General features: G+C 40.9%; 1 protein-coding gene across 2 annotated transcripts in view; it reads right to left on the minus strand.

Annotated features, from left to right (window-relative positions):
* The window catches only part of ATP6V1H (ATPase H+ transporting V1 subunit H), a 364,453-nt gene that overhangs the window by 309,082 nt on the left and 35,118 nt on the right, over nt 1-20,253 (minus strand). For both annotated transcript variants that reach the window (XM_053715039.1, XM_053715040.1), the window contains exon 3: nt 14,848-14,947. In XM_053715039.1, coding sequence (XP_053571014.1) covers nt 14,848-14,947 — 100 coding nt within the window. The remainder of the gene's footprint in view (nt 1-14,847; nt 14,948-20,253) is intronic.

Below are 20,253 nucleotides of genomic sequence, written 5' to 3' on the forward strand. Positions count from 1 at the left end.
CGCTACAGTCGTCATGTTGTCCGACTGAAATCTTATGAATTTGGCCTTCGCTAGCTGAGGCCAAGCCAGGAGCGCATTGAATATCGCTCTCAGTTCCAATATGTTTATCGGGAGAAGAGATTCTTCCCGAGACCATAGACCCTGAGCTTTCAGGGAGTCCCAGACCACGCCCCAGCCTAAGAGACTGGCGTTGGTCGTGACAATGATCCACTCTGGTCTGCGGAAACTCATTCCCTGAGACAGGTGATCCTGAGACAACCACCAGAGGAGCGAGTCTCTGGTTTCCTGGTCCATTTGTATCTGGGGAGACAAGTCTGCATAATCCCTGTTCCACTGTCTGAGCATGCACAATTGCAGTGGTCTTAGATTAATTCTGGCAAACGGGACTATGTCCATTGCCGCAACCATTAGACCGATTACCTCCATGCACTGAGCCACAGACGGCTGAGGAATGGAACAAAGAACTCGACAAGCATTTGAAAGTTTTGACTTCCTGACCTCCGTCAGAAAGATTTTCATTTCTACCTAGTCTATTATTGTTCCCAGGAAGGGAACCCTTGTGACCGGGGACAGAGAACTCTTTTCTATGTTCACCTTCCACCCGTGAGACCTTAGAAAGGCCAGAACGATATCCGTATAAGCCTTGGCTCTGTGAAAGGACGACGCCTGTATTAATATGTCGTCTAGGTAAGGTGCTACTGCAATGCCCCGCGGCCTTAGTACCGCTAGAAGGGACCTTAGCACCTTTGTGAAAATTCTGGGAGCGGTGGCCAACCCGAAAGGAAGGGCCACGAACTGGTAATGCTTGTCCAGAAAGGCGAACCTTAGGAACTGATGGTGACTTTTGTGGATAGGAATATGCAGGTATGCATCCTTTAGGTCCACGGTAGTCATGTATTGACCCTCCTGGATCATTGGTAAAATTGTTCGAATTGTTTCCATTTTGAATGATGGAACTTTGAGGAATTTGTTTAGGATCTTTAAGTCCAGAATTGGCCTGAACGTTCCCTCCTTTTTGGGAACTACAAACAGGTTGGAGTAAAAACCCAGTCCTTGTTCTGCTTTTGGGACTGGGTGTATCACTCCCATATTGAAAAGGTCTTCTACGCAATGTAAGAATGCCCGTCTCTTTGTCTGGTCTAAAGACAAGCAAGATATGTGAAACCTTCCCTTTGGAGGAAGGTCCTTGAATTCTAGGAGATACCCCTGAGAGACAATCTCTAAAGCCCAGGGGTCTAGGACATCTCTTGCCCAAGCCTGAGCAAAGAGAGAGAGTCTGCCCCCTACCAGATCCGGTCCCGGATCGGGGGCCATCCTTTCATGCTGATTTGGTAGCAGCAGCAGGCTTCTTGGCCTGTTTTCCCTTGTTCCAGCCTTGCAATGGTTTCCATGCTGGTTTGGGCTGGGAAGTGTTACCCTCTTGTCTAGAGGCTGCAGAGTTAGAAGCCGGTCCGTTCCTGAAATTGCGAAAGGAACGAAAATTAGACTTATTTTTTGCTTTGAAAGGCCTATCCTGTGGAAGGGCATGGCCCTTTCCCCCAGCGATGTCTGAAATAATCTCCTTCAATTCTGGCCCGAATAGGGTCTTACCTTTGAAAGGAATATTAAGTAAATTTGTTTTGGACGACACATCCGCCGACCAAGATTTTAGCCAAAGCGCCCTGCACGCCACTATTGCAAAACCTGAATTTTTCGCCGCTAGTTTAGCTAATTGAAAAGCGGCATCTAAAATAAAGGAATTAGCTAACTTCAGTGCGTGAATTCTGTCCATGACTTCATCATATGGAGTCTCCTTCTGGAGCGAATTTTCTAGTTCATCGAACCAAAAAGACGCCACCGTGGTGACAGGAATAATGCTCGAAATTGGTTGAAGAAGGAAACCTTGCTGAACAAATATTTTCTTAAGCAACCCTTCTAATTTTTTATCCATAGGATCTTTGAAAGCGCAACTGTCTTCTATTGGTATAGTTGTGCGTTTAGCTAACGTTGAAACTGCCCCCTCTACCTTAGGGACCGTCTGCCATGCGTCCCTTCTGGGGTCAACAATGGGGAACATTTTCTTAAATATAGGAGGGGGAACAAAAGGTACACCTGGCTTCTCCCACTCCTTAGTCACTATATCCGCCACCCTCTTGGGTATCGGAAATGCATCAGCGTGCACTGGGACCTCTAAAAATGTGTCCATTTTGCATAATTTCTCTGGAATCACCAAAGGATCACAATCATCAAGTGTAGCTAGCACCTCCTTAAGCAGAGCGCGGAGATGTTCTAGCTTAAATTTAAATGCAACGATATCAGGCTCTGCCTGCTGAGATATTTCTCCCTCGGACAGGCCCTCCCTCACTGCCAACTCAGATTGATGTGAGGGCATAACAGATAAATTATCTTCTGCGCCTGCTTGCTCATCCTCTGTATTTAAAACTGAGCAATCACGCTTTCTAGGAAAAGCTGGCAGTTTGGATAAAAAGGCTGCTAGAGAATTATCCATTACTGCTGCTAATTGCTGCATAGTAACAGCCATTGGCGCGCTAGATGTACTAGGTATCGCTTGCGCGGGCAAAGCTGGTGTTGACACAGAAGGAGAGGATGATGAACTATCCCCACTACCTTCATTTAAAGAATAATCTTGGGCAACATTATTAAATGTGACAGTACTGTCCTTAATCTGTTTGGACGCTATGGCACAATTCGCACATACATTTAATGGGGGAACCACCTTGGCCTCCATACACACAGAACATAGGCTATCTGAAGGCACAGACATGTTAAACAGACTTAGGCAGGTCTTTAATGCAATACAAGTTATTTTATACAGAACCGTTACTGTCTCTTTAAATAATAAAAGGGCACACTTTATTACTGAAACGTCAGAAAAACATCAAGGAAATATCCGATCTTTCTGTCTTAATGCTTTGAAAGTATTGCACACCAATTTTCAGGCAAATTAACCCTTAAATGCCCAAACCGGAGCTAAAATAACAATTAACCGGTTAAACACACTACAATCCCCTGCCACAGTCTCTGCTGCGGCGTTTACCTTCCTTAGGGGTTATTCAAAACAGTAATAAGCCTCTCTGAAGTCCTTTTCCAAGCCTCTGGACCTTCCACGTTAAGCTGCATGAACTGCCTAGTGAAAAGTAACTGCGCAACTGAGGCGCGAAAATTAGGCCTCCTCCCTCTGCATTCCAGAGTGAAGGGGCCTTTTCTGACAAGATTAGGTGTCTAAACGGCTGCCAGGCGCAAATAAAATTTCCCAAAAGTGTTTCAAGTTTGAAAACACTCCAAATGTCGCATAAACATGTTAAAAATCAAACGACTTAGCCCACAATAGTGTCAACCAGCATAGAGCCCAAGTTATAAGCCTTAATTCTGTTACTGAGTCTAAGAAAATGGCTTACCTATCCCAGAAGGGGAAACTGACAGTCTTCTACCATTACTTGGTCTTGTTAGAAAAGTGACTGATCATACCTGAAGCAGATAAGCCTGCAAACTGTTCCCCCCAACTGAAGTTCTCTGGTTTCAACAGTCCTGCGTGGGAACAGCAATGGATTTTAGTTACTGGTGCTAAAATCATACTCCTCTTTTAACAGAAATCTTCATCACTTTCTGTTGTAGAGTAAATAGTACAAACCGGCACTATTTTAAAATAAACTCTTCATAGAAGAAATAAAAAACTACAACTAACACCACATACTCTTTACCACCCCCGTGGAGATGCTACTTGTACAGAGCGGCAAAGAGAATGACTGGGGGGCGGAGCTAGAGGGGGGGCTATATGGACAGCTTTGCTGTGTGCTCTCTTTGCCACTTCCTGTAGGGAATGAGAATATCCCACAAGTAAGGATGAAGCCGTGGACCGGACAAACCAATGTAGGAGAAATCTGCTCTCTAAATTGCAATGCCCTCTCAGTGCATGAGGGACAAAAAGTAACAGGGGGTTCCACATTGGCATTTAAACACATGGAACAAGTACTGGCATTAAGATCATCCATTGATAAAAAATTATATTGGTCATAGTATTTAATTATGTAATACACTTAAATACATACAGAATTTGAAAATATACAACAGAGCCGTTTGCAAAACAAAAATAACTGTGCCTTTAAAAAAAATAAAAAAATTTGCCCAGCACTCTGTACAAAACTTTTTATAACTGTGTCTTTGGAGAAAAAGAACCGTGTCTTACATATCCCCGTAAAGTTAACTAAATTTGAACAGTAACTGCACACATGAAAAGAAGCACCTCGCCACAGCTCTGCTGCGGAGCCTACCTGCTCCCTATGACCCGGTGACAACGGCAACCCGAGCAACAGAGTGCCTAAAACTGCCGGTGTTTTTCTACCACCCACGCGGTCCAGACAAACACTGGAGTCAAAGTACAATGTCCGACTCCCAGGAACACACTGCGCGGCTTCTTCAAGCGCGAATGAATGCCCCGCCCATCGTGGGCATATCAATTCGAAACTCCAGGGCAGCTCAGTACAGTGCATTGAAAAGCAAAATGGAGCCGCCGGGATAAATTTTACACATAACGAAGTGTCCAAAAGATTAGACATAAGCCAGTCCCCTGTAAACAACCAACTCCCAGTCTGCTGTTATAAACAACCCTGTCGGGGCCAATACTAGAACAGTGCTATTCCCCGGAGTATAATACTCCAAGCCAGATCCCCAGCGTCAGCCCAAACGTGAAAAGGGTTAAAATAGTGTATCTCCCCAATAAAAAGCCCCATATAACATTATACAGCCCCAACAATAGGCCAAATAATGATAGCAGCCCTTCAGTACTGTGTATAGTAGGACACAGACATTGAACAGAAGAGCCATTTTACAGAGGAAAAACGAACAATCTTTTCTGAGTTACTAGGTGTCACAGAAAATAATAGACTGCACATACCTTAATGCTGAGTAACAGCATGACTTGTCCCACACTGCCAGAGGTCCTTCTTCTCCTCCAGGAATCTGTGGGAACAATTTGGGTCTTAGATAATATCTGCTAAGACCATATTCAGCAGGGCAGCACACAGTCTGGGAGTCACAAAGAGAATGTAGAATCTCCTCAGTTCCCATTGCTGAAAAGCCTGTAACTTTACCCCTGAGTAAAATAGTACTCACTGGTACCATTTAAAAATAATAAACTCTTGATTGAAGAAACAAAACTAACACCTCACTTTACCTCTTCCTATCACTAACACAGACAAAGAGAATGACTGGAGTGGGAGGGAAGGGAGGAGCTATATATACAGCTCTGCTGTGGTGCTCTTTGCCTCCTCCTGCTGACCAGGAGGCGATATCCTATAAGTAAGGATGAAATCCGTGGACTCGTCATATCTTGTAAAAGAAAAGCAGGCAGCGAAACTCGTCAACGCCAATTGCTTGTGGAGTGGTTGTTAATATGAGTCGGGATGTTTTGCAGAAAGACTCTCCCTGCATCTCCGGACTCCAACTTTCACCCATGCTCTCACTGGGAGGCTGACAGGACTACTTAAAACTCCAGTCCCATGCCGAAGAGTACTACCCTCACTACCCTCCATAAGACACTATTGAAAACTTCTGACACTTCTCTGCCAACCTCCTGGAATGAAAGGCAAATAATAACTGGGGGATGAGGGAAGTGGGCGGAGTATTTAAGCCTTTGGCTGGGGTGTCTTTGCCTCCTCCTGGTGGCCAGGTTCTGAATTCCCAAAAGTAATGAATGCAGCTGTGGACTCTTTCCATTTATGAAGAAAAATCTTTATAAGAACCAATACATCTTCCTTGCCTGTAATCCTATTCACTGGAACAGACATTTTTAGTGACTATCAACTCATTTGCTATAATATCTACACAGCATCTAATATCTGTATAGCGTATAATATCTACACAGCATCTAATATCTGTATAGCGTATAATATCTATATAGCAATATCTGCACAGCACATAATACCTATATAGCACATACTATCTGTATAGTGTACAATAACTGTATAGCATATTATAACTGTACAACACATATCTGTACAGCAGATACCACCTGTACAGCATATATGATCTGTATAGCGTTTAATATCTGTATAGCGTTTAATATCTGTATAGCGTTTAATATCTGTATAGCGTTTAATATCTGTATAGCGTTTAATATCTGTATAGCGTTTAATATCTGTATAGCGTTTAATATCTGTATAGCGTTTAATATCTGTATAGCGTTTAATATCTGTATAGCGTTTAATATCTGTATAGCGTTTAATATCTGTATAGCGTTTAATATCTGTATAGCGTTTAATATCTGTATAGCGTTTAATATCTGTATAGCGTTTAATATCTGTATAGCGTTTAATATCTGTATAGCGTTTAATATCTGTATAGCGTTTAATATCTGTATAGCGTTTAATATCTGTATAGCGTTTAATATCTGTATAGCGTTTAATATCTGTATAGCGTTTAATATCTGTATAGCGTTTAATATCTGTATAGCGTTTAATATCTGTATAGCGTTTAATATCTGTATAGCGTTTAATATCTGTATAGCGTTTAATATCTGTATAGCGTTTAATATCTGTATAGCGTTTAATATCTGTATAGCGTTTAATATCTGTATAGCGTTTAATATCTGTATAGCGTTTAATATCTGTATAGCGTTTAATATCTGTATAGCGTTTAATATCTGTATAGCGTTTAATATCTGTATAGCGTTTAATATCTGTATAGCGTTTAATATCTGTATAGCGTTTAATATCTGTATAGCGTTTAATATCTGTATAGCGTTTAATATCTGTATAGCGTTTAATATCTGTATAGCGTTTAATATCTGTATAGCGTTTAATATCTGTATAGCGTTTAATATCTGTATAGCGTTTAATATCTGTATAGCGTTTAATATCTGTATAGCGTTTAATATCTGTATAGCGTTTAATATCTGTATAGCGTTTAATATCTGTATAGCGTTTAATATCTGTATAGCGTTTAATATCTGTATAGCGTTTAATATCTGTATAGCGTTTAATATCTGTATAGCGTTTAATATCTGTATAGCGTTTAATATCTGTATAGCGTTTAATATCTGTATAGCGTTTAATATCTGTATAGCGTTTAATATCTGTATAGCGTTTAATATCTGTATAGCGTTTAATATCTGTATAGCGTTTAATATCTGTATAGCGTTTAATATCTGTATAGCGTTTAATATCTGTATAGCGTTTAATATCTGTATAGCGTTTAATATCTGTATAGCGTTTAATATCTGTATAGCGTTTAATATCTGTATAGCGTTTAATATCTGTATAGCGTTTAATATCTGTATAGCGTTTAATATCTGTATAGCGTTTAATATCTGTATAGCGTTTAATATCTGTATAGCGTTTAATATCTGTATAGCGTTTAATATCTGTATAGCGTTTAATATCTGTATAGCGTTTAATATCTGTATAGCGTTTAATATCTGTATAGCGTTTAATATCTGTATAGCGTTTAATATCTGTATAGCGTTTAATATCTGTATAGCGTTTAATATCTGTATAGCGTTTAATATCTGTATAGCGTTTAATATCTGTATAGCGTTTAATATCTGTATAGCGTTTAATATCTGTATAGCGTTTAATATCTGTATAGCGTTTAATATCTGTATAGCGTTTAATATCTGTATAGCGTTTAATATCTGTATAGCGTTTAATATCTGTATAGCGTTTAATATCTGTATAGCGTTTAATATCTGTATAGCGTTTAATATCTGTATAGCGTTTAATATCTGTATAGCGTTTAATATCTGTATAGCGTTTAATATCTGTATAGCGTTTAATATCTGTATAGCGTTTAATATCTGTATAGCGTTTAATATCTGTATAGCGTTTAATATCTGTATAGCGTTTAATATCTGTATAGCGTTTAATATCTGTATAGCGTTTAATATCTGTATAGCGTTTAATATCTGTATAGCGTTTAATATCTGTATAGCGTTTAATATCTGTATAGCGTTTAATATCTGTATAGCGTTTAATATCTGTATAGCGTTTAATATCTGTATAGCGTTTAATATCTGTATAGCGTTTAATATCTGTATAGCGTTTAATATCTGTATAGCGTTTAATATCTGTATAGCGTTTAATATCTGTATAGCGTTTAATATCTGTATAGCGTTTAATATCTGTATAGCGTTTAATATCTGTATAGCGTTTAATATCTGTATAGCGTTTAATATCTGTATAGCGTTTAATATCTGTATAGCGTTTAATATCTGTATAGCGTTTAATATCTGTATAGCGTTTAATATCTGTATAGCGTTTAATATCTGTATAGCGTTTAATATCTGTATAGCGTTTAATATCTGTATAGCGTTTAATATCTGTATAGCGTTTAATATCTGTATAGCGTTTAATATCTGTATAGCGTTTAATATCTGTATAGCGTTTAATATCTGTATAGCGTTTAATATCTGTATAGCGTTTAATATCTGTATAGCGTTTAATATCTGTATAGCGTTTAATATCTGTATAGCGTTTAATATCTGTATAGCGTTTAATATCTGTATAGCGTTTAATATCTGTATAGCGTTTAATATCTGTATAGCGTTTAATATCTGTATAGCGTTTAATATCTGTATAGCGTTTAATATCTGTATAGCGTTTAATATCTGTATAGCGTTTAATATCTGTATAGCGTTTAATATCTGTATAGCGTTTAATATCTGTATAGCGTTTAATATCTGTATAGCGTTTAATATCTGTATAGCGTTTAATATCTGTATAGCGTTTAATATCTGTATAGCGTTTAATATCTGTATAGCGTTTAATATCTGTATAGCGTTTAATATCTGTATAGCGTTTAATATCTGTATAGCGTTTAATATCTGTATAGCGTTTAATATCTGTATAGCGTTTAATATCTGTATAGCGTTTAATATCTGTATAGCGTTTAATATCTGTATAGCGTTTAATATCTGTATAGCGTTTAATATCTGTATAGCGTTTAATATCTGTATAGCGTTTAATATCTGTATAGCGTTTAATATCTGTATAGCGTTTAATATCTGTATAGCGTTTAATATCTGTATAGCGTTTAATATCTGTATAGCGTTTAATATCTGTATAGCGTTTAATATCTGTATAGCGTTTAATATCTGTATAGCGTTTAATATCTGTATAGCGTTTAATATCTGTATAGCGTTTAATATCTGTATAGCGTTTAATATCTGTATAGCGTTTAATATCTGTATAGCGTTTAATATCTGTATAGCGTTTAATATCTGTATAGCGTTTAATATCTGTATAGCATATAATAGCATAGAATATCTGTATAGCTAAGAATATCTGTATAGCTAAGAATATCTGTATAGCTAAGAATATCTGTATAGCTAAGAATATCTGTATAGCTAAGAATATCTGTATAGCTTAGAATATCTGTATAGCTTAGAATATCTGTATAGCTTAGAATATCTGTATAGCTTAGAATATCTGTATAGCTTAGAATATCTGTATAGCTTAGAATATCTGTATAGCATAGAATATCTGTATAGCATAGAATATCTGTATAGCATAGAATATCTGTATAGCATAGAATATCTGTATAGCATAGAATATCTGTATAGTATATTTCAATATTTAAGTGGTTTTGTCAAAGATTAAAGCAACTTTCTAGATGGGCAGAAAGAGATCCGGGGTCCACTTCAGGAAAAATAAATGTAGTCCTATTTTTACATGTTTAAAAGAAAGATCTAACAAAGTTACAGGTGCATAAAGGGTTAATAATAAAACAGTGCTAGAGCATTTTATTGCACTACTGCTTGCCCAGAACTATATATTTAACTCCAACAAATGGACTGAACACATAGTTAAAGTCAGCTCGGGACTGACAATGCACTAATAGCTGCTGAGCCAATCAGTCAGGGACTGTGTGTGTGTGTGTGTGTGTGTGTGTTTGTAGGCAGGCACCAATCACCATCTGTGTTCAGCTGAGGACCAGCAATGCAATGCCACTCCAAAGGTTACTTTATCTATGTATTTAACTCCTTTGCAGGGGTTAAAACAAGTAGTTATGTGTAAGCGAAAGTGCAATAATAAAATGCTCTAGTACTTTAAAGCATTTTATTATTGCTCCTTGATGTCCTTTTAAAAAACATAAATTATGCTTACCAGATAATTTCTTTTCCTTCTGTATGAGCAGAGTCCACGGCTTCATTCCTTACTTGTGGGAAATACAGAACCTGGCCACCAGGAGGCAAAGACACCCCAGCCAAAGGCCTAAATACCTCCCCCACTTCCCTCATCTCCCAGTCATTCTGCCGATGGAACAAGGAAAAGGACTGAAGAAACACCTTTGTAGCCTGAAGATAAAACTTCAAAGCCCGCACCACATCCAAGATATGAAATTACTGCTCCTTCGAAGAGAATGATTAGTAAACAAGGAAGTAACCACAATCTCCTGATTGATGTTGCGATCTGAAACTACCATAGGAAGGAAACCTAACCCAGTACCAAGAACAGCTTTAGCCGTAAGAACAACTAGGTAAGGAAACTCACAATGAAAGGCAGTCCTCTCAGAAACTCTGTGTGCCGAAGCAATAGTCAGTAGAAAAAGAACCTTACCAGACAGAAAATGTTATTGTCAACACCATGCCTAAGCCCAAACGGAGCCTTCTGCAAAAAATAAGAACAAGATGTAAACTCCAAAGAGGAGCACTAGATCTAAACACAGGCCTGAACTAGTCAAAGCCTGAACATCTGAAAGCTCTGTGAGCCTCTCGAGCAGTAAAAAAGATAGGGCCGAAAACTGTCCCCTAAGGGAGCTAACAGAAAAGGTCCTTCTACAGAGAAGTCTGGAAAAATAAAAAGGATCCTGGAAAACCTGGCCTTGTGCCAGGGAAATCCCGTTCTCCATATTAGAAGTAGGTCCTGCACCCTTTATGATAGGTGCCACGATACACCGTCTTAAGAGCTAAAAAGAGAGTATCAACAATCCTTTCAGAAAAAAATCATGACTAAGACTAAGCGTTCAGTCCACGCAGTAAGCCTCAGAGAATCCAGATTGTGATGAACACAAGGACCCTGTCCCAGCAGGTCCCTGTAAAAGGTCCATGGAGGCAAATCCTCTAAGATGTGATACAACTCGTCGATATAAACGGAGCAAACCGTCTCACTGATGCCTGCTCCTGCTAGGATCGAACCATCCACAACAAAGAGTGACAAGGCCGATAGAGAAGAAGGTTAAAAAGAAACCTCTAAGGAATGCTAGATGTCTAGCATACTCTGGAAGAAAAGGCCGGAACCACACCTGGTTTCAAACCCACCTCCTGCTACAGAAGCGGTGGAGCTAACACCGACGCATTGCTTGATCGTCGTGCCCATCAGATACAAACATTTGCAAAATTATTTCTGCCCAGTTTCAAACCGGGGACCTTTCGTGTGTTAGCCAAATGTGATAACCACTACGCTATAGAACCTAGACTTAGCAGGGAATGATTGTAGGGGACATCCGATCCTGAAGAGTAAGCTCATAGAGAGGGTCGCTGACAATGAGCCGAAGTGAGTCTTCGCCCACCCTTAAACACAAGACCCCCCCGATTAGTAGGAGGAACTCTCCTTCTCCAAAATAAGATCTCCCGACTGAGAGGTCCCAACTGAACCAAGAAGACCAAATCCTCCAAGAAGAATGCTCACTGAGGAACGAAAGAAATAATTAGAAGGAAACTCCCAACCCCCAGACCTCTCTAGGACACTCTCTCCCCACGGACAAGGAAGCGATAAAGTCAAAACCGCCCCGGAGGAGCTTAAGAGAAAAAAATGAATTGAACACTGGGATTGATTTCCCCAACCGTTTTCCATGTAAGTCTGTAAAGACAGATACACCATGCTGAAGTCTTGGCCTCGGCTGTGTATATCACTCTTCACCCCCACATCAATGAAGACCAGAAGGGGGACTGGAGGGCATAACCCGAAGGGTAAATTTTGCAAGATCTCAGAAAAAAATCCTTCTAAAAAAAAAACAGCATCCAAGATCCACCCTGGTGTCTACACCAGCAACTCCAGTCTAGATCCAACTCTGAGGATCGAAAAGACACGAGAAAAAACCAAAAGGTCTATTAGAGGTGAAGGTAAGAAACCCATAAAAGCCAAGACCCGGGAACTACTAATCTGTAAGCAGGATACTACCACCTTAACCACCAGATCCCAAGAAGGAAACCTAGGATCAAAAGAGGATTACTGTAAAATACAATTCCTAAGGACCGGATTAGCTCAAAAAGGATGAACCAGGAAAAACATCCTTCTTCCTAACAAAAGGAAGGGATAACCTTACATTCTCCAACAAAAAGAAGAACTAATAAGAACCCAATTAGGATGGGAAGATCATCCCCCAATTAGGGCATGCACCAACAGTGGAGTAAAATATTCCCAGTGCAATAGATATCGGGACAATGACTCCAAAGGTTACTTGGAAAAAAAAATCCCAGACGAATAGACCAGAAGAAGCCTAATTCCGGCCTCTAGGATTAGATCCATATGATGCAGATCAAGTACCCACCTCGGATAATACCTAAACAGGTCCAGCCTGTTAACTAGTATAGATGGACCTGCTGTACCTGGACCGGAAAACTAGAAAATAACTCCTCCTCTTGTATAGAAGAAGGAGCAAACCCAACTAGTATCCACAACAGGTCCTGCCTGTCATCTAGGATACAACGAATCTGCCTGAACAATCAAGGCGAAAAACAAAACTTCTTAAGTTCCAGCAAGGCTAGAACAACTGAATAATCAATACAGAAATTAAGCTCCGAGGTTTAATTTTTTTTCTCTAAAACATTGGGGGAACTATCGGCCCGAACAAAATCTAGAAGCTTCCACCGGAAGTCTCCAACAATATCGACCATCAAAGTCGATAGAACCAAAAATCCCATGTGCCGAAACGTCTTTCTAAGATGTTTCTATAACAACCCAGAGCTCTAAAAAAACAAAAAACTATCTGGACCGGAATAGCCTAGTAAAAGAAAACGCCCTGTAAAAAAGGAGTGTGCACACAAAAACAGGTCCTGACTGTCATACGACACAACCCCCCTTGGAACTGGGATTTAAAATAACATAAAACAAAAAGTAAAACAAGACGACAAGGAATAGGATACCATCCTCCCCTCGTTTAGTTAAGATCGGTATCAGATTTAGAGGACTGAGATTCAACTGACGGATCAGCACTGGGGACCTCTAACATCGCCAAAACCTCTCTCAGGAGTAAATGCAGGCGTGCCAATCGAAATCTAAATGCTAAGCTCTCCGCAGACGGAGGACCCAAGTCAGCAGACTCCGACCCTGGAGGTTCTCCCACTGAGGCTTCAGAGGGAACCGTATCAACAAAGGACTGATCAGACACAATCGTTATTTTATACGAATGTCCAGGAGCAGGTGAGCATGAATTACCCCTTTGCTTACGCGTAGCAGGAATAGGTAACATTGCTAAGGCCGCAGAGATGGCCATGCGAAACTGCGTAGAAACCTCTGGTGGAAACAAACCCCTTACAGTCGAAGGAGGATCCGAGCTCGGGAAAATTGCATATGTAGGAACAGAATCTAGGGAACACACCTCACTGGATGAAGAATCCTCAGAGGCGGATTGCTCAGTGGTCTCTAACATCTCAACACTGGTCGATGAGAACACCCTATTGTGGCATATGGAACATAATTGAGAGGGCTGGATTACACAGGCCTCCTCAAAATATACACAGGTATCAAATTCTGTATCGGAGGGATCCCCCACTAAAATAACAGAATCCTTCATAACTCGTCTACATCAAATTATAAAAAAAGAAAAATAACTGGCACCTTATACCCCTAATGGATGGGGCACTCACCACCTCATATGACACAGACAGATTAGAGAAGATGCTCCTCTCCGCAGACACCCGGTCAGGAATCGGAAGCAGGGAGAAAAACGTGACCACTCCCTGTCACGTGGTGCTCATGCAGGACCTGGCCCTGCTAAGGAAAAAGCGTGCCATCTTAATATAAAGAAACTGCGCAGCTCCCAAAATGAAAATAACCTGTACGTTCCGTATCAGCTTAATAGCCCAAACGTTCTTACACATAAGCAGTCGAAATCACATAACAAATATGATTAAAAAATCCCCACTATTCAATAATCTTCCTCAGGAGATATTAACACTTGATTCCATAAAGATAAAGTAGTCCCACTATGACCCTGTCTTCTATCATTATACATGTGTGCAAAATAATGAAACAATCTTACCGGAATCTATGCCGTGGAACAGTGACACGGTCCTTCAAGTTTGACAGATTTTAGCAGCGCTTCTGACATGGACTTGAGTGAAGAAAGCAGGCAGCGAAACTCGTCAACGCTAATTGCTTAAGGAGCTGTTAATATGAGTCTGGATGGATTTGCAGAAAGACTCTCCCTGCATCTCCAGACTCTAACTTTCATCAATGCTCTTAATGAGAGGCTGACAAGACTACTTAAAACTCCAGTCTCATCTTGAAAGGTACTACCCTCCATAAGGAACTACTCTGAAATCTTCTGACATTTCTCTGCCAACCTCCTGTGATGGAAGGCAAAGAATGACTGGGGGATGAGGGAAGTGGGGGAGGTATTTAAGCCTTTGGCTGGGGTGTCTTTGCCTCCTTCTGGTGGCCAGGTTCTGTACTTCCCACAAGTAAGGAATGAAGCAGTGGACTCTCCTCATATCAAGAAAGAAAATATGTGCTTTACACATAAATCAAGGTTTTTGTTGGGGGTGTTTTACAGCAGTGTTCATATTTTTTTTTTGTTACAAAATCCAATGAATCTTTCCTACTCTATAAACTGTGCGGGGGGGAATAACACAAGAAAGAAATGGACGTCCTGTAGAAGCTGCACATTAATATCTCATTTCTTTCATACCTGATTTCCTTCATTAGTGAGTATTGCCTGCTTCTCTTCTGGACGAGATTTCTCAAACCGCTGAATAAATTCACAATCTTCTCCAGAAATCATCTGACCTCTAGAACAAAATATGTATAAAGGTAAAGTAACAGTATACAACCAGTTTAACCCCTTAACTGCTAGACAAGAGTAATGGAATTGCTATATAACAGGCTGAAGCCCTTTCTGGCAGCCAATAGGTTAACTATATAAAAAGCATTGACATGACATAGAGCCCAATTACATTCTCAAGTACTTTGTGCATTCAAACAGTGTATGACAATTACAGGTTCTTTCTATTGAGCATTTCTCAGTTTGCATGTCAATTCTCAGAATTCTTACTAGATGCCATCAATAATTCCCTGTCTGCAAGAATGCTATAAATTACTTTGAGCTTCAAAGTTCTGTCATTTTGTTTCCATTTACTTTGAAATCTTCTGTACACTTTTATAGAGCTGCAACTATTATTTTCAGAATCCATGTAATTGGACGATTAATTTTTCAATTAATCGACTAATCAGATAAAATAAAAATAAAAAATCCTGCATTTAAAATAAAATCCACATACGAAGTGTTACAAATATAAAACTTCAGACTAAAACTTTAAATTAACACAACTGTTTGTCCAATTTTAAAGCAGCAGAGCACATTTTTATAATTAAGCAAAACAAAACCACAAACTGTTTGAAAAGAGATAGCACTAGAAAGAGTTAAACTATCACCTGTTTATAACATTCCGTTATTCATTTTTTCAGAAACTTTGCATTGAAATGCAAAAATGTCAACATGTTCATATGCTTCTGGCTGAGGCTGGCTCTCTTTCTGCAAGCTGTTGTCTGCAGCAGAAAAGTCTGAGTGCTGGAAGCGATCGCAATCGCTTCCAGCAGCTCTCAAAGTTTTGCAGTGATGCCTCAATATGGAGGCATCCTGCAATACCCTTTTACAAGCCTCTGATGCAGAGAGAGCCACTCTGTGGCCCTCTCTGCACCGGTAGCGATGGTGCCGTTCGTTCGTTGGTGGGTGGGAGCTTAGCAGGGAGGCGGGTGGGCGGCCCATCGCTACCCGGCATCCGGTTCCTGTAAGTGCAATGTGCATGCCGGTTGCCGTGAGCGTGCGAGGGCGCACGCGCGTGTAGCAACCACTGCCACCAATGAATTTTAAAATGGTGGGGGTATTGAGGGGGGGCAGCTACACTACAGAAAACGCTATGCTAAAAAAAATTTTTTTTAAAACTTTGTTTTTGGGGGCAAACTGGTACTGGCAGACAGCTGCCAGTACCCAAGATGGGGGCAAATAGGTAGAGGGGGAGGGTTAAAGAGCTTTTTTGGGGGGGTCAGGGAAGTTGGGGGCTAAGGCAGGGGTCCATAAGAGATGAATAAATATTTTATAAAAAAATAAATAAAATAAAAAACAAACAAAAAAAAAACACTTTTTATTTTAGTATGGCGAGAACAATTGTGGGGTGGGGGAGGGAAGAGAGAGATTTTTGGGAGGGATCAGGGGGTGTGATGTGTCAGGTGGGAGGCTGATCTCTACACTAAAGCTAAAATTAACACTGCAAGCTCCCTACAAACTACCTAATTAACCCCTTCACTGCTGGGCATAATTCATGTGTGGTGGCAGAAGCATTTAGCAGCATTCTAATTACCAAAAAGCAACGCCAAAGCCACATAAGTCTGCTATTTCTAAACAAAGTGGATCACAGAGAAGCATTTACAACAAGTTGTGCCATAATTGCACAAGCTGTTTATAAATAATTTCAGTGAGAATCCTAAAATTGTGAAAAAACATAATTTATGCTTACCTGATAAATTTATTTCTCTTGTAGTGTGTTCAGTCCACGGGTCATCCATTACTTATGGGATATATTCTCCTTCCCAACAGGAAGTTGCAAGAGGATCACCCAAGCAGAGCTGCTATATAGCTCCTCCCCTCACATGTCATATCCAGTCATTCGACCAAAACAAAACGAGAAAGGAGAAACTATAAGGTGCAGTGGTGACTGGAGTTATAATTTTAAAATTTAGAACCTGCCTCAAAAAAAGACAGGACGGGCCGTGGACTGAACACACTACAAGAGAAATAAATTTATCAGGTAAGCATAAATTATGTTTTCTCTTGTTAAGTGTGTTCAGTCCACGGGTCATCCATTACTTATGGGATACCAATACCAAAGCTAAGTACACGGATGATGGGAGGGACAGAAAGAACCACTGCCTGTAGAACCTTTCTCCCAAAACCAGCCTCCGAAGAAGCGAAAGTGTCAAATTTGGAAAATTTGGAAAAAGTATGAAGTGAAGACCAAGTTGTAGCCTTGCAAATCTGTTCAACAGAGGCCTCATTCTTAAAGGCCCAGGTGGAAGCCACAGCTCTAGTGGAATGAGCTGTAATTCATTCAGGAGGCTGCTGTCCAGCAGTCTCATAGGCTAAACGTATTATGCTACGAAGCCAAAAAGAGAGAGAGGTAGCCGAAGCCTTTTGACCTCTCCTCTGTCCAGAGTAAACGACAAACAGAGAAGAAGTTTGTCTAAAATCTTTAGTTGCCTGTAAGTAGAACTTCAGAGCACGGACCACGTCTAGATTATGCAAAAGATGTTCCTTCTTTGAAGAAGGATTAGGACATAATGATGGAACAACAATCTCTTGATTGATATTCCTGTTAGAAACAACCTTAGGTAAAAACCCAGGTTTAGTACGCAGAACTACCTTATCTGAATGAAAGATCAGATAAGGAGAATCACAATGTAAGGCAGATAACTCAGAGACTCTTCGAGCCGAGGAAATAGCCATCAAAAACAAAACTTTCCAAGATAAAAGCTTAATATCAATGGAATGAAGGGGTTCAAACGGAACACCCTGAAGAACTTTAAGAACCAAGTTTAAGCTCCACGGAGGAGCAACAGCTTTAAACACAGGCTTAATTCTAGCCAAAGCCTGACAAAAGGCCTGGACGTCTGGATGCTCTGCCAGACGTTTGTGTAAAAGAATAGACAGAGCTGAAATCTGTCCCTTTAGCGAACTAGCGGATAAACCCTTTTCTAAACCCTCTTGTAGAAAAGCTAATATCCTAGGAATCCTAACCTTACTCCATGAGTAACTCTTGGATTCGCACCAATATAAATATTTACGCCATATCTTATGGTAAATTTTTCTTGTCACAGGTTTCCGAGCCTGTATTAATGTATCAATAACCGAATCCGAAAACCCACGCTTTGATAGAATCAAGCGTTCAATTTCCAGGCAGTCAGCCTCAGAGAAATTAGGTTTAGATGGTTGAAAGGACCCTGAATTAGAAGGTCCTGCCTCAGAGGAAGAGACCATGGAGGACAGGACGACATGTCCACTAGGTCTGCATACCAGGTCCTGCGTGGCCACGCAGGCGCTATCAGAATTACCGATGCCCTCTCCTGTTTGATCCTGGCAATCAGCCGAGGTACAACGGAAATGGTGGAAACACATAAGCTATGTTGAAAACCCAAGGGGCTGCTAATGCATCTACCAGCACCGCTCCCGGGTCCCTGGACCTGGATCCGTAACAAGGAAGCTTCGTGTTCTGGCGAGATGCCATGAGATCCAGATCCGGTTTGCCCCAACGACGAATCAGTTGAGCAAATACCTCCGGGTGAAGTTCCCACTCTCCCGGATGAAAAGTCTGGCGACTTAGGAAATCCGCCTCCCAGTTCTCTACGCCTGGGATGTGAATCGCTGACAGGTGGCAAGAGTGAGACTCTGCCCAGCGAATTATCTTCGAGACTTCCAACATTGCTAGGGAACTCCTGGTTCCCCCTTGATGATTGATGTAAGCCACAGTCGTGATATTGTCCGACTAAAATCTGATGAACCTCAGCTTTGCTAACTGAGGCCAAGCCAGAAGAGCATTGAATATTGCTCTTAATTCTAGAATGTTTATTGGGAGGAGTTTCTCCTCCTGAGTCCACGATCCCTGAGCCTTCAGGGAATTCCAGACTGCTCCCCAGCCTAGAAGGCTGGCATCCGTTGTTACAATCGTCCAATCTGGCCTGCGAAAGGTCATTCCTTTGGACAGATGAACCGGTGACAACCACCAGAGAAGCGAATCTCTGGTCTCCTGGTCCAGATTTAGCAAAGGGGACAGATCTGAGTAATCCCCGTTCCATTGACTGAGCATGCATAGTTGCAGCGGTCTGAGATGCAGGCGCGCAAATGGCACTATGTCCATTGCCGCTACCATTAAGCTGATTATCTCCATGCACTGAGCTACCGATGGGCTTGGAATGGAATGAAGGACACGGCAAGCATTGAGAATCTTTGATAACCTGGACTCCGTCAGGTAAATCTTCATCTCTACAGAATCTATAAGAGTCCCTAGAAAAGGAACCCGTGTGAGTGGTAACAGAGAACTCTTTTCCACGTTCATTTTCCACCCATGCGACCTCAGAAATGCTAGAACTATCTCTGTATGAGACTTTGCATTCTGAAAACTTGACGCTTGTATCAGAATGTCGTCTAGGTACGGAGCCACCGCTATGCCTTGTGATCTTAGTACCGCCAGAAGTGAGCCCAGAACCTTCGTAAAAATTCTCGGGGCCGTGGCTAACCCGAAGGGAAGAGCCACAAACTGGTAATGCCTGTCTAGAAAGGCAAACCTCAGGTACCGATAATGATCTTTGTGAATCGGTATATGAAGGTAAGCATCCTTTAAGTCCACCGTGGTCATATATTGACCCTCTTGGATCATGGGTAGGATGGTTCGAATGGTTTCCATCTTGAACGATGGTACCCTTAGGAATTTGTTTAAGATCTTTAAGTCCAAGATTGGTCTGAAGGTTCCCTCTTTTTTGGGAACCACAAATAGATTTGAGTAAAATCCTTGTCCCTGTTCCGATCGCGGAACTGAGTGGATCACCCCCATGATTAAGAGGTCTTGTACACATTGTAGAAATGCCTCTCTCTTTACTAGGTTTGTCGATAACCTCGAAAGATGGAACCTCCCTTGTGGAGGAGAGGTTTTGAAATCCAGAAGGTATCCCTGAGATATAATCTTTAACGTCCAGGGATCCTGCACATCTCTTGCCCAAGCCTGGGCAAAGAGAGAAAGTCTGCCCCCCACTAAATCAGTCTCTGGATAGGGGGCCCTGACTTCATGCTTAGGGGCGGGAGTAGGCTTTCTGGCCTGCTCGCCCTTGTTCCATGACTGGTTGCCTTTCCAACCTTGTCTGTAACGAGCAGTAGTTCCTTCCTGTTTTGGAGCGGAGGAAGTCGATGCTGCTCCTGCCTTGAAGTTACGAAAGGCACGAAAATTAGACTGTTTGGCCTTTGGTTTGGCCCTGTCCTGAGGAAGGGCGTGGCCTTTACCTCCCGTAATGTCAGCAATAATTTCCTTCAAGCCGGGCCCGAATAAGGTCT

This window comes from Bombina bombina, chromosome 5 (genome assembly GCF_027579735.1).
Source record: "Bombina bombina isolate aBomBom1 chromosome 5, aBomBom1.pri, whole genome shotgun sequence".
Lineage (NCBI taxonomy): Eukaryota > Metazoa > Chordata > Amphibia > Anura > Bombinatoridae > Bombina > Bombina bombina.